Below are 16,034 nucleotides of genomic sequence, written 5' to 3'. Positions count from 1 at the left end.
AGCTAATCATGCATCATACGATAATTATGATCCTATGAGTTTCAGGGGCATATAATTTTGAGTATTGCATTCATGAGCAACTAGGATTCATGAATGAGAGGATCAATGATGCCCATTTTATCCTGTTTTGCTAAGGTTAAGGTACATTTGAAGTAGCAGAATCATATTGCTAATCTTAATGGCCGATGCCCATTTTACCCTATTTCAACCTTGATTTTCTATGTATGTGTTCTATGATCAAGAAAACGATAATTAGAAAGCTTTTATACATTAAGAGATGTATCGAAAATAAGTGCCGACATAGGGATCAATAGCATGAAATTTTCTAGTCAATTGGGGTCCATACTAGCCGAATGGGTTGCATCGGGCCAATTGCATTAAAATGTTCCATCACTTTCTCACCTTAATGGCAATTCTTAACTTCAATGAATTTTGTGAACTTTGGCCTTCTTCTTTCAAAAGTTTAGCCAGAAGCAAACCGTCCCCTCCTGATATGGCCTAAAGATCCAAAACGCCTGCCCATGAAAATTTGGCATATTAGTTTATAATATATTGATCAAGCCATTCCCTAAGACAAGGGACCACACGCAATAGAATGGGATTGCTTTACCGGGCAATGCACACAAAACCAGATGATGAATAATTATTTTTTAATCCCTGAGACCTCAATCATGGAGTACTAGTTATGTCTTTATCGATACTCTTTAAAAAAGGCACGTCAAAATTGAACTACACGCACCTTTTCTTGGGAGATGGGAAAAAATAAACAAGAAAAACATTGACCTAGATGAAACCTACGGTCTCCGAGGTTGAGACATTAGGACAAGAGATGCTTGAATGCTAGAAATTTATGGAGCCGGAGCTGTCACCCACTAATCTCACTGAATGACTTCTAATCTCATCCATAACATATTCACATTCAATTAAAAAAAAAAACTATCCAGTACAGCTGACTGAATTGTCTTCCATGCAGCACACCACATAGAAAAATTTTGCTGAAAGAGTCCAGAGTGTGCTCTCTCATCTTTTCCTCGGCTTTTTTTTTTTTTAGATTCTTTTGGATGTACTCATATATGATATGAGTTGCTGCTATATTAAAAAAAAAAAAAAGAAAAAAAAAAAAACTTGAACAAGATCAAACGACACCAATTATCCTTTCTTTGGATGACACCAATTATTCTTTCTTTGGATGCTGCCAGTCTCTATCACAACTTCTCCTGTATATTATTTGGAGCCATCAGCCATTGCCAGCAATGTAAGAGTACAGGCTGATATTTGATAATCCTTAAAAACTTAAAGGAATGGCTACTTTTTTTGGCATTTAGCTTTTATCGAGAAAAAAAAAACATCTACTTCAACCGATATACCTTTAACCAAAGTCACACATTACATATAAATTGCATACGAAAAGAGCGTCACACAAATCATTACTACAAAATTAACTCTAAGATCTGTCTTTCTTTGGCTAGGTAGAAATAAGTAACAACTTTTAATTAAGTCTAACATATGCAGCACATACGAACAGTATCATGGATGGCAAAGGTCTGATGACAATTGTATGTGAAAAGTATCATGGAATATGACTCTCCAATTTAATTAAACCGCTCATTTTTTTATAATGATGATAACACTTTCACCAGCAAAAGGTTTACTTTTCTTCTTCATCTCTCGAAGCAAAACCTGATCTCTAGAGATATGAAATGACCAAGCAGGAGCTTTGGTTTAATATTAGAATAAAAAGAGCCCGACTTTTCTCACACCTGTACCATCCTGGCTGTAACAACGACATCCATTCCCTCTAGAAAACAAAATCTAGCTTGAGGATTTAAAAATTACGCATAATCTTGATTTGGGACAAGTTTTAATCAAGTCAGACTTAAATATTTAGAAGAATAATTGTTAGCCAAAACAGGAGGGGAAAAAAAAAGACAAAACAAAAACTTCTGAGAAAAATGATATGGCACGACAGTTCAGGATTTGCTTGTGACCTTATCTTCATTCCCATGTCCTTGATTTCAAAGAGCCCATAAAGACTCGAAAAAATTCAAAGAGAAACAAATATTAAATTTCAACTACACTTTCTAATCACTGCTGAGGAAAGGAAATTATGAAAAGGACAAAAAAACAGGAACTGGCCAACACTACCAGTTCAAAGCTTCATCATTATGTTCTGATTTTCCCTTGTGGTACATAAAATCTAATTATGAGCCATGCATTAAGACCAAGGAAACTTTATCATCAATTTATCTCAGGAGGAAAAGTTGAATTACAAAATACAATGCTGTTAAACCAGGTTAGGTTCGGTGAAGTTTCTGGCTAGCTTGCATTATTAGCTGTCAGGAAGCTCCTTTTAAGTACTGTGTTGTAGGCTCCAACTCTCTGTAGTATGTGAATGGAGGATACAGCAATCATTATACTGCATGCGACCCCAACAGATTGGAAAATAAGGAAAAACAGGTTCAGGAACCATTTCTGATGAACTCAATGTCATCGTCTGATATGTACATCTTTCCTTTATTTATGCTGCTGTTCCTCCTACTAGTAGGTGGTTGGCCTCGCTGAGTTAAAAAAAAACCATTAAAAGATCATTTTTGTGTTCCATGGATTGAATTAGTTAGGTGATATAATGGACACAACTTTTTTGAGTTACCTTCCTCAACACGAATGCCAAATACAGGTATGCTACATCCCACTCATCTTGCGATAGAGTGCCTGCACGATTCAATGCCTAGTTCAAGCTAACCGAAGGAAATTGAGTTAATGTTGCAGTCAAGTGCAGAAAAAAACTCACTTTGATCCTGGTTTCCATCACCCAATGCACCAAGCCTACGCATGAGCTCAGCAAACTCAGGCTTTTTCAAGTATTCGTTTACAAATTCATGGGAGTTCTTCACAAAAACAAGCTCCAAATCATACTGCAAAGCATAAAGATGGAAAACTGAGCGACCTTTCTGGATCTATCATGGTGAACCCGCATCACTCACTCAACAGATTGTGTGGGAATACATGTTTGCAACATAGGTGGGTGATTAAAATGACTGAAGATAATAAATGTGCGATCTGATCCACAAATGATAAAATATGTTGATACTTGATATTGTGTTATATGCTATGAATATAACAATATGAATCCCTGATCCTGTGCATATTGAAGCTAAGAACACATAGATTTGAAGTGCTAAATCTAAACATAATTTCACAGAATAACTATCTACATACCATACATACCACATTACTGCATATTCTCTATGTTGGCCCACTGCACTTTGATGCAAGATTGGAAAAAAAAGGTTGGCAAAACGTCTTCTGTCTGACATGTTTCCGAGTATTAAAACTATAAATAAGCGGGAAATCAGAGAAGGAAGTTGGCAGTTCCAGACGAAAAAAATGCAAAACCAATCAACAATAGAAACAACTACCGTGCAAATATTTTATGTTCATTCTTCTAATCATAGTTTAATAAAGGAACAAAAGGTGATACTGGATTTATTCTAAGAGAAGAATATGGGCAGCTAGCATCTACTGGTTCTCATCTGTTGGATAATTCCTCCATCCCTTCAGCTGAAATGCAGGTGGCATGGGAGGTACTGCAAACTGTTTGCTTCGTGCATCATGCTAGCGAGACATGGTTGGAAGGCGACTCCCTAACAGGATCAGAGGCCCAAGTTTGAATTGTCCATCAAACAATCCTTTCTTGCAGGACATTTGGAAGATCCAGAATTTCCTAGATACTTTTAAAGCAACACATCTTTTTTCAAAGGAATCCAGCTAGCCAACTGGTTGTTGAACTCAGGGTCCCTGGAAAATCATGATTTTTTTTTTCTGAGGGAAATCTTCCTCAACATTTTTGTGCACTAGTTTTCAATAGTTTTGGCTGACCGTTATGATCATAGTTTATTTGATCTTGGTTACCCTCCCTCTCTCTCTCTCTCTCTCTGCTTTGCCACCCCCACCTCCAAAAAAACAAAACAAAAAAAAAATCCAACTTTGGCAAGGGTATACAATATGGTCAGCCTAAACCTCAGCAATCATACGACGCTGATTAGCTGGTGGTGGGAGGTGAATGGTGATATGCCTTCTACAAGTTAAAATTCACAAGCTATTTCAACCAACATGCAAGAAAATTGATTCAACGTTGTGAGAGTACGGCAGACTGTGTTACTGACCATTTTTGTATAATATAGAGATTATAAATTGCACAAGACACTTCAAATAAGGAACTAACATATGCACTGAGCAAAATAAATGATAGCATATGCCAGATAAATTTGAATATCAACTAGAGTAATCAATAGAGAATAAATTATCAACCACCACATAAACAACAGACCAACAGATCATAACTGAGAAATATGGATGATGCATACCTCCTCTGCTAATGATTTAAAGACATTGAACGGGACGATCCACTCAGGACAATCAACGGCATCCTGCATAAAAAGCCAGTTAGACATATCATGGTCCCATGCAGTTAAACTGGAAAAAAAAGGGGGAAATTTTGACTTATAAATTTAAAAAATGGAAATGTGTAAAATTTAAGTACAATCCAAGCATTGCTTTAAAGAAATGAACAACTGGGAAATTGGAAACTTCAGATTGCAAGATTAAAGCAGTTCAATAAAATTCTTAAGAGGAAACTTCAATGCTCAAGCAAGCTAAAAATACAAAACTGCCAGAGCAGGCAACATATATGATTTGTAGGGTAGACAAAGCCAGCAATATATAGACAGGAAAAATCGAGGACACTGGATATCACACAATCCCTAATCACATAGGAGAGAGTCTCAAAGTATCTGGAAAGGTGAGATGTAAAAACACCCACCAAATCTAAAGACTTACACTCAACCAAGTAGGTTGACAAACTTTTCAATAAAAATATGATGCTCTAGCTTGAGAACATGCAATTGTAAAAGCTCTAGCATAGTGCAAAATGAATAACAGAGAATTAAGGGGTTGGGGGGGAGAGAGAAGAGATGGCAAAATATGGCAACAAACTTCATTTATCTGCATGAAACCACTAACTGCAGATCTTTCTAGCTAATTATTGAAGTTCAGTTTTTAACGACAAAAAATAGTTTTATATATAATTCTCTGTCGCATGTAATATTTCTCTACAAGGTATGCCTGTGTTGGCTGTTGGTCCAATCAAGTTACTTAACTGCATGCCCCCCTACCCCAGAAAAAAAAAAGAAAGAAAGAAGAAAAGGAAAATGTACATAATTGGAATAGTACTGCGATACCAATTTGTCAAAAGGTGACAAATTGCAATTACCGAGTAAAATAAAACATGAGTCAAAATATAATATCATGTGCTATACTAATGTTAAAAGAAAATGACAAATGTTTGAGAAAATTATCATTGAGGCTGCTGCATTTGCTTAGGCAATTTAAAAATTGAGAACATAAGTATACACTATATCAAATTAGAGATGCAAAAGGGGGATATCTAGGTCAAGGTCCAAAATTTTTGATGGGATTTGCTGACTACCCAACTGAAAATACAAAATTTGCCAGCAGGCAAACCCATCAGCATATCTACATAAAAGACTAAAGCATTTCCCAACATCAAACCTTCCTTTCTCCCCTCTTCAATTCAAACTTCTAAGAATTTGAATGTTAAACACTAAAGCATGTGCTTGAAGCAACAAATGACTAGAGTAGATATAGGTTCTTTTTTCCAACATCTGGCAGTTGAGTTGGAGATTGATTTTTTTAATAACTCTGCCCAAATTATTCAAATAAAGGACATATATCATTAATGAGCTTTCTTTCTCTCAACATTATGTTCCTCACTGTATCATAGGCAACATGGAATATTACAAAATAAATGAAAAATGAAGGGGTCATGTCAAGGAATGGTACCCATAGTTAAGATGTCAACACATATATGCCAGAGGTTTAAGAACTAGTCGTACTAAGATCTCAAGAGAGCTAATTTGAAAAACAAAATTTGCCCACTTACTAAACCTCTTAAGTCGGTTCCTGTCCTAATAAAGTAGCTGCTTATCTACTCTAGTTTGTATATATACAAGTTCAAAGTATATGCAAAAAAGCACATTTGTATGGCATAGAACATTGATGATAGAAGACGTAACAGAACACAAATTCAGAGAGCTTGATAAATCATGAAAAAGATTAATGAAGCAGATGAACAAAAAAATTGTCATGCATGCACCTGTGCCCCCCTCCCTGCACACACGACGTGCATGCGTACTTACACACAGAGGAGGGGGGCGGAGAGAGAGAGAGAGAGAGCTCTGTTCTTTTACCTCTAAGTGGAACTTGTACTTGATGCCAAAAGGATTAGATGATTTAAATTTCTGAACCATACCAAAACAAAGAAAGGAAAATATTCTAAATCAGAACTCCATTATAAAAGATTAAAGAGCAGAGTGGTATTAGCAAAACCATCAGCAGCAAACTTCAAAAAAAAAAGTTCACCTTCTGAGCATATTCTTCATCGAAACAAATCCAGTAAACACTATTCCCAAATTCCAGTCCTTCAGCTGCAACAAAGCCAGCAAGAGAACATAAACAATAGATTTCACTTTTGGTAGCAGACATAAATAATAGATTAGTGACAGGTAACAGAGAGCATTTTATAAAAGAACCACTAAAGCAAGAAAGAGAAATAAAAGCCAGACCAGTAAAAGGTCTTCTTCAGAGAGGTTGTGATGTTGTGTCAGTTGTACACATGCTTGGTCATATGTCAAGTCATAAAAAGTACTTGCAAATAGAATAAATGAAACAATAGTTTCTTTGACAAGAAATGCAAGCAGAGTCATCACAGTCATGCCAAAGGGTATGACTCTTGTAAAGACAAACAAGAATAAATCTGCATCCAAAAATAGTTTCAAACAAAAATTAGAAAATCATCAGGGTCAAGAATATTCATGACTATGACATCAATGTTCTACGACTATGATAAAAAATTTCTGACTGACCAACTCTATATCAAGATGTTCTAAGTTCTCATCATGGAGAGCATCACAAATCCATCCACAAGACAGTGAGCAAAATCCAATAGCAATTTTTTTTTCCAAGTTAATATGCAGGAATGTGAAGTGAAACTAATTAAAACCTTCAGATGGCTAGCACCTTGAGAATTACCAATAATCAAGAAGCCTCCCCCCACCCCTGAAGAATCCCCTTCATAGCCTACCAAGGTCATGTCATTTGTGACAACATCTATCCTTGCTAAGTTGCTTCTAACTTCAGCTGTAACTGTGATAAAAGTATCTCAATTGATTCTTAAATATTAGCCTCCCTGGATGGATACAGTTCAGTTTTTTGAGATAGACACACTCTCTCCTAACTTTATCTAAAGCAGCATCTTATCAATTATCGCTAACAGATGCATGCGTAGGCCTCCTCTTTTGAAGTATGTATGCGCTCACTCTTTTGACTAAGGACTTAAATTTCAGTAAGGCTCCTGGCAGAAGTGCATTTTAGAAACCCCTTTCTAGTAAACATATACCTTATAAGCTGCTTTGTGGGTTTAATACGGCAGTAAGCATCCAAGATTTCAATCAATGAAAATCCACCCCCCCCCCCCCCCCCAAAAAAAAAAAGAAAACCTCCATTCCCTGCAAGAAAAAAAAAAAAACAAAACAAAAACAGAACATATGCATAGACAGAAGTATCCAAAAATAATGTACCCTACGGGTTTAATTCTGGATGTATCTGGTTCCTCTAAAAATGACAAAATACTTTTAAAGTGGGTAGGCAAATACTGATGGAGGCCTGCCAAAGCTAAAAGCTTATAAATCTTTGCATGCAGTCGATGGATTTGACACTGTTTCATCATGCATATGCTTCATTTGTCCAATACGAATTTCTAATGGTTCTTCCTTCATTTCACACCAATTTTTCTTCCACTGAAACTTCATGTATGAAATTTACTTAAATCTCCTCACTTTTCTTTTAAAAAAATCCAGTTAGTTGATTTTCCCGCATAAATTAGCTGTAAAATTCTCCTCTGTATTCTTTCATATCTTCAACTTTTTTATGGCTGCAAACCAGCTTGGTCAGTGCAGTGCTACTATTGCATAGATACACATGAGAGCCTGCATGTCTTAACGTTTCTTGACAAGAGCAAGAAATCAAGGTTCTAGGAATCATCATCCTTCTATCTATTTAAAAGGCAAGCAAAACTTAGGTCATCAATAATATAGAAAATTTTATTGTTATAACAGTAAAATCTTTTAGAATAAAAAAGTAACTTCTTCGACAATTTTATTCATGGTTAGATGAGTGGCAAAACTAGAAATGCTAAATTAAGAAATAAGCATATAGGAAATATAGGGTTGCACCAATTTGAGGACGACAAGGTGATACTGATTAAGATGGTATGTGCCTGTATAATGGAAATTCAAAGAGGCACCAATAAAGCGAGGTGCCACAATATGTTCACAAGGACCAACAAAGAGGAGAGGAAAGCTTGATTTAACATGATTAGAAATTGCAAGCAGAGATTTGAAAAGCTTGCGATAGAATCAAAGGTTGCCCTTAGCCCCTTTGCAGGAACAATCAGCAAATTATATTATTCAAAAACTGAACCTAATTAATCTGGTCGAGGGTTACATAATGATTATGATCATACTTTTCTTCAAATGCTTTTTAAATATGTTTTAGAAATTCACTTTGTACTTTTTACAGGTTTTTCGATATGATATATTATAAGCCTTTACAGCTTGAGATTCCAACACCCTAAATCATTGACACATTCTGACTTGTGGAGTCCAGGTCAGATCAGGTCCAAATCCTCATTTGTTATGTTCCAAAATTTATTTTCTAAATATATAATACTTTGTATAATATAATACTTAGCACAAAATTGCACCTATTTACAGTACTAGTTTCTAGCATGGCAAAGTTTTTACAATCCCACAATGCATCTCCTATGTCTCATCACCCTGAAGCAAGTTTCAATTTTGACACATATTTTGTATGGGGGATCAATACTTCTCAACCATTATTTAGCATATACCTTGACTTCAGGATCTAGTCAGAAGAAAAATAAACCAAACCAACCAACTTTGTTTTCCAATGCCTCAACAAATCAAAAATTGAAGAAATTAAACAGAATATCCTGTTATCTAGGGTCAATTAAAGCATTTAGATTTGCTCAATAGAATGCCATTCATGACTGTCTTTTAGGATTTCCTGATAGCACCTTCAGCTCAAGAGAGATAGGTGTAACAGGATTTCTGTCTGAAAAGGATGACATCATTGAATTGATTTTCTAATGACAAATGCTACTTTAATTCGTAATAACATTTGGGGAAAAAAAGATAGAGATGAGCTAATAACTAAGCAATTCTACTGGAATCATACTAAACTAACATGGATTAATCAACTAGGTTGTGCCAAATAACATAGCTCTTCCATAATTCCATTTGAGAGATCATTAAAGATCCAGAAAAGTTGCAAAACTTGTAACCATAAAATACCAAAAAAAACCATTAGAAGGTGAATACCTTCCCTAAGCCTTTTGATAATGACATTTGCATCAGGCATTGTCCCTATAAAGGTGCCTCCAGGCCGAAGCAAGGCAGAGACAGTAGCCAAGGCTCGCCTTGCGCGTGCTTCAGTTGACCATGAGTAATGTAAGGCAAACTGCAAAATTTATGAAGCCAGTGGAACCAAAAAGAGATTATTATCATAATCTATCAAATATACTAGAGCCATTAATCATAATATAACAACACCATTAAACAGCTAGTACAGCCTTTTATTAGTTGATCAGGCATAGCACAAGGCTGATGGCAAATTTCATTTCAAATGATATCGTAAACTATCAATATGCGGAGATAACATGTCTGGAGTTTGACAAACTAATGCACCCACCAGTAGTTTTTTCAAATAAACATGATGCACATTTTTCTAGATATAACAAATTGATCACCTGACAGCTGCATATATCATATGGTGCATCATCACGCAAATACTTGTCCAAGCGAGCCTGAAATCCAGCATGGACTACAAATCAGCACGAACTTTTCTTTTCCTAAGGATAAAATTAAATTCATTGCACTACGAAAATAATAATGCATTGGCCTTAGTTTCTATTATGTAAATCAGAGTGGCATTATTAAATTAATAAAATGTAGATCTTTATAGACTGAGTAATAATACCAAAATATTAGTTATCAAATCAGAGTTCAAACGGTTGGTACAATTTTATTATCTCTGTGAATAACTCCAGGGATGCTACTCTACCCTCTGAGTTCAACTGTGCTTTTTTTTGTCCTTTCCAAAATGCCCCTACTCCCTTTCTCTTTCTTGCAGAGAACAAGTGCTGCTCCCTTTTCTTACTGAGCTCAAGTGTGTGACTGTGTGGCCTCTCACATGCATCAACCATGTCACATTCTAGTAATAATATAAAGCTAAGTGCTAAGCTATGTACTGTTGAAACTTTTTCTTCATTTAGCAACTGTGATCTGTGAAAGAAAAAAAATCAAATGACAGTAATATATTAACTCATGAACTGTAAAGAAAACCTGGTAAACAAGAGAACACATTCCTTTTGTATCAAACACACATCTTTCTTGAATTTTTAGGAAAAGGTTTGAACAATAAAAGTGGCAGTAACATTCAGGCAGTGCGCCAGTGCTGATATGGCAACGAATGTAGAGCTTGAGTCCCACAAGGATCACTAATATGAAAGAGATTCATCATTACCTCATAACAATCAGCACAAATAAGGCGAGCAGGAAAACTGAACTTCTTCCTACGTTGTTGTTGGTCTGGGTCGCCATTGTAGCGAGTTCTACAGTCTTTTATCTAAACACATTTCAGAGAGAAATATCACAGGTTATGATATCAGTGTGACTGAACCCTGCAAGAGCAGAAAAATATATAGTATGCGGTAAACTCCTTTGGTCATGCACATATTTAGCATAAAAGAAAACACCTCAACATACTTGAAGAAGAATTATTTTGCGTCATAACTTACACTTGGTCAAAAAGAATATTATTCTTGCTTAGGCAACCACTAGAAAGATTTGGCAAGAAGCAAAAACCTAGAAATGGTCTTCATCAATTTAGCAAAAGCACACAACTGAGTACCACAAGGTAGTTTGGCAACTTTGGTTGAGGAAGATGGATGCACTTACAAGGTACATTAAAATTATTAATGACCATATGCAGCAGTGATGGTGTATGGAAGTAACCATGATAAAGCAAGTGAACTTCCAATCAAACTGGGTAACATCAAGGAGTGGTCCTAAGCCAACATTTTCTGAAATATTGTAGATCAACTTGCTACTCTCATTAAAAAGGTATCATAAAACATATCGTGTGGAGATTATACAGTGCTGAGTGCTGACTGATGCAAGAAGGTTAAATACTGATTGAAACTATAAACGGAAGCTTCAAAAAACAAGGGTATCAAAACTGAAACCAAAACATAAGAACAATAATAAGATGCAATTTGTATGGAGTAGCAATAAATATTGAATTTGATGGCCACTAAATATTTGAAGAACGGAAAAATAAAAAACAAAGCCGAATGGACAGGCTCTTGAGTGGTGCACTTGGGGCTTATGAAATCAAAGCATAGGTTACGAGACTAAAGGAAAAATTTTCTAGGATATAAATATTGTTGCCCATCTCTTATGATTCAAAATGTCAGCATTATGAAGGCTTCAAGCAACAACATGATCGTGCAACATTGTGAATCTTGAGTCGATATTAGGAAAGGATAGAGTAAAGACCATGTGTGGCAGAACAAGAGTAAGTATCACACAATCAAGGAAAAAGCAATCAAGAATTATAAACAAAAACTGTTTGCGCATATAATGTGAAATTTGAAAATTTGTTGGCTTGAAGAGGCTCAGATCTGTATTGAAGAGGCAGGAAGAGGAAATTATCTAAGCAACATGACTGGAGTTTGTGAGAAATGTTTAAGAAACTTGCATTGACAGTAGATGTAGCTTTAGTAGGAACATTTGGTGAAGAAGGGTCAACCATGCAACAAAAATATTTGGAATAAGGGTTCATGGATATCTTCCAACCCCCCCCCCCCCCCTTTCTCCTTCTCTAAATAAACAAAACACATTATTGGACATCGAAGTTTATAATCTTTTGAAAAATATAACAATAATATATACCAAAAGACGTGCTAAATAAATGTCACCTGTTTTAAAACCCAAAAAAAAATGCATATATGAAAAGGAAGCAAATTCATGATCATAACTTATCTCTGAAAGTGAAAAAACACAGAGACTCAAAGAGACATAAGCACATAAGAAAACAAATATGTTAGGCAGATAATAAGAAAATGCAAAAAGGCCAATGTTAGATGCATGCTATGAACAAATGCCTGCCATCTATACAATAATCATATGAGACAGTAATATTTCTTTTCTAGAGCAAAATGGATACCTACCAAAACGAGGATTTTAATTTATAGTTCAATAACACCCATGTTGAGGATTTGAGTTCATAGGTCAACAGCATTTCAAATGTATGTGGTTCTTCCCTGCAATTTCCACACTATATGACTTCATCAAAACTCGTTAACATGAAAATATAGTGCACCTTCATCAATCAAGTTTTCATGACAGGGTCAGCTGATCAAGAGTAATGTGGTGCACATAAGGGGCAACACACTAGAAGACAGCAAGCTAACCAAGACGTTGAAAAACAATATTTATTTACCGGGAACCCTGCCTCATAGAAAGTACGAGGAAGTCACTCTTCTTGGGAGTAAAATCAAACTGGTGAGACAATCAAAATCATGGATGAGTATGCAACGAGATTATATTGTCTAGACATGACGTTAAGATTCAAAAAACCAACAAATAACTGCATTCTTGTGGAAAAGCAGATATAAATGGCAAATATTGTGAAGATAGAATATTTCCACAAAACAGTTAAGTAGTAACCTATCCAAGATAAACAGTATGACACCATCAACTCAGCATGTCAGTGACTCAACTACTTTATTTTCAGGAAGACCTGGCAAAATAGAAGGGTACTTACTGAGCCTTCTGCTATATCAACACCAATGTAATATCCAATTTTTGCCTTGTCCCATTTGATCAGGTCACCACCCTAGAGAGAAACATATAAGAGATACATCAATGAAGCAAAGATAAATCGCACATGGGTTGTGGGTCTAATAAATTTTTTCTCAGTGAATTGTCATAGAAAAATACAAAGGTGCACACCCAAATCTTAGAGCACAAAACTATCTGTTAAGCAAATTATGTTCATCTTTATCTGCATATTAATAGGATATTACTTGCTAATAATGGTTACAATATAAGAAGTACATTAATCTATCACAAAATGTAAGTAACTTTCATACATCAATGTTGAAGATAAAGAAAATAAATTAAAACCAAATAGCTTTCTCAATAGCTCAGACTCCTTGAGTGTCTTAAAACACCATGGATGTTGATATTTCTAATTACAAATAACTTTACCTAAAGTAGTTGATAGGAATAAGGTTAAACACCTGACTTAGTCCTTAAGCAACCAATCTTTAGTCAAATATCGGCAATACAATCAAGCCCAATATTTATTGTCAAAATTACACAAATTTTGATCAAGCAAGTGCATCAGTGTGTATGCCTCAAAAGTATGGCACGTTGCAAATACAGTAAGTATCCGAATGTCATTGCTACTAACCTTTCCACAAGCAAGATCGAGCACAGAATCTCCCCGACGAGCATACAGCTGAATGAGGACACTTTTAATCTATCAAACAAAGAAATACAGATAATTATGAAATCAGCCGCATAATATGAATCTAAAGCTAACAACACAAAATTTAAATAACAAAATGGTTACAATGGAAATAAGATACTAAAAAGACAACATGCCATCAACAGGAATGTGCATAAAAGCATAATTCCCATAGTCTGAAAGAGAGAGACAAGGCGCTCTCTCTTTCGCGTGCACACTCGCTCTAGTAAAATATATAGACAACATGGGATATGAAACAATGACTTGAGAATCCAAGTTTAATGTGAATTGTGATCATGATAGGTATCATTGAGTTAGCAACGAGAACCCATGAAGCATACTTAAACATGATTCATCCAGCGAACAGCATTAATTCTTGAAGAAAGAGGACTTAGATCATTAATAACAAATTTCATTTATTCAACATTCCTCATATCAGTAGCAAAGTGAATTGATCCATAATAGATAGATTGTTGAGAATAATATATGGCGGTTATTATCAAAAAACAAAGCACTGTATCCTAGCATAGAACTTATGCAACATAAGATGTTAACTCCCTTGCCCAGCTTTTTGGCACCCAATTTACTCATATTGGAAATTATTAAGCAAATAACGGCAACCAATCTTTTGGTAATCTATGCTCCAATATGACTAGTCCAGGAGGTTTTATCCATAATTCTCAAAAGATTTGATCTAGAGGGAAAGAACAATATATCACTGTTTCACTCCTCATCTGAACGCTAAGCAAACAAACAAGAGACGCATGAAGTCCAAAAAGACCATCATCTAAGACAGAGGCAAGATGATACAATCCGTACATCGGAAAATCAAAAGTAGATCATAACCCTACCCAGTTATTAAGCTTCTTCAAATGGATGATGGGGCTCGCCTCACGCTCCTCCAGAGTCTGATTCGACCTCGCGCTGTAATGCTCCGCTACTCTCAATGCATTCTTCGTGCTCTCATCTTCAACACTACGCGATTCACCTAATACCCACAAACCTAAACCCCATCAAAATCCCAATTTTTCCTCAAAACATCGCAAAAAACCTATAGCTCGCGATGATAAAATTAGAAAAATTAAAAATTTAGGGAATTGCAAGTAACTCTCGACCAAACTACCGTATGAGTTCGATCTGAACTTGGATTGAGGCGGGCCGAAGGAGCTGGAGGCGGTCTCTTCGTACCCTCGCTTCATACTTCCACCGAAAAAGACGGCCTTTTTAGTAGGTAAATCCTCTCTATGGTAATCTAGAAGACGGGACCAGATATTTCCGGGGCGAGGGAAGAGATCCCAACAAAATCCAAGGAAAGATTGGTGTGCGAGGAGAGCGAACAGGGGGCGACCGGTGAGACGGGAATTCGGGCTATGGGGAACGGAAGTGGTCTCTTAGTCTTGTGCGGTCCGTGTCGGATTTGGGCCGGGCTGGGTCAGAGCCCACAATAACGTTACCTCAGTGCCCTAGAAACAGAAAAGCGAGGAAGAGCATGGGAAAAGTTACCATCCTAAAATAGATGGTGCAAAGTTCTTTTCCTAATTGATATCCTTGCATTATATTAGGGGCATTCTAAGTCCTTTCTCCAGGTTCATTATAAGGAATAAGAGTGGATTTTACAAAATAAAGAGCTCCTATAACTTGTCACATCAAATGAATTAGCCAAACTATCCCTCAGCATGAAACCTTCTTCTAGGCTAATTTGATCTCTCATAGTTTTTCCATGTTTGTATTGCAACCCTCATGTTCACCGATAATTTTTTACTTATTGTATGGCCACTACTTGTTTTCTACTTTAGGGCCAATTACGGCACCAAAAATACTCTAGTACCACCACACAATATGAAGCTCACTTGATGTTATGTTCGGGCTCGAATATAAACCTTCTTAATTTGAGGCCAGTCTAATCAAGATCATTTTGGGCCCATTTGGAACTGAGTTGGATATATATGTGAAGGATATATTCTACACAAGCATGCTTCATTCTACGTAGGGTTCAAGAGCGTTGGAGTTCTTCCACATCCATATATACTAAAAAATGGGTACTCCGTCACTTAATTAAAGCTGATACTTCCTCATCTTCATGGATGATTATTCTAGAATGACTAGGGTTCATCTTTTTAAAGAAAAGTAAAAGTATTTGAAATCTTTAAAAAAATTAAACTTATATTGAGAAGCAAAATCGATGTAATCTAAAAGTCTCGAAAAGCGATAGAGAGAGATCATACTTCTTGAATCACTGAAAATGTTTTATGAAGATAAAAAAATTCGTAGAAAGTTGATGGCATTATACGCCTCTTTGTAGAATAGCATAATGGAAAGAAACAAACTATTAAAAATAA

General features: G+C 35.9%; 1 protein-coding gene across 5 annotated transcripts; it reads right to left on the bottom strand.

Moving 5' to 3' along the window:
* Positions 1 to 2,043: 2,043 nt before the first annotated feature.
* On the bottom strand, positions 2,044 to 15,131 carry LOC103709874 (mRNA capping enzyme family protein). Of its 5 annotated transcripts, XR_015973006.2 has the most exons (14): positions 14,819 to 15,131; positions 14,547 to 14,683; positions 13,639 to 13,707; positions 12,988 to 13,059; positions 10,684 to 10,785; positions 9,908 to 9,964; positions 9,480 to 9,618; positions 6,645 to 6,835; positions 6,442 to 6,506; positions 6,270 to 6,320; positions 4,368 to 4,430; positions 2,792 to 2,915; positions 2,651 to 2,712; positions 2,044 to 2,558 (listed from the first exon to the last, which is right to left on the bottom strand). XR_015973006.2 is itself a non-coding variant. In XM_039132266.3 (13 exons), exons 1-13 carry the CDS (start codon positions 14,892 to 14,894, stop codon positions 2,460 to 2,462), a joined length of 1,116 nt encoding a protein of 371 aa, XP_038988194.2. In that variant the 5' UTR covers positions 14,895 to 15,131; the 3' UTR covers positions 2,044 to 2,459. The 5 variants fall into 5 exon arrangements, 4 of the variants coding, with proteins under 4 accessions (XP_038988194.2, XP_088566579.2, XP_089783291.1 ...); XM_039132266.3 differs by lacking the exon at positions 6,645 to 6,835; XM_088710453.2 differs by lacking the exons at positions 2,044 to 2,558; positions 2,651 to 2,712; positions 6,645 to 6,835 and adding an exon at positions 3,229 to 3,310.
* Between the last annotated feature and the right edge of the window lie 903 nt (positions 15,132 to 16,034).

Source organism: Phoenix dactylifera, chromosome 14 (genome assembly GCF_051530095.1).
Source record: "Phoenix dactylifera cultivar Ajwa chromosome 14, Ajwa_hap1_PhDact_Kaust_v1.1, whole genome shotgun sequence".
Lineage (NCBI taxonomy): Eukaryota > Viridiplantae > Streptophyta > Magnoliopsida > Arecales > Arecaceae > Phoenix > Phoenix dactylifera.
This window is presented reverse-complemented; position numbering and strand designations above follow the sequence as displayed.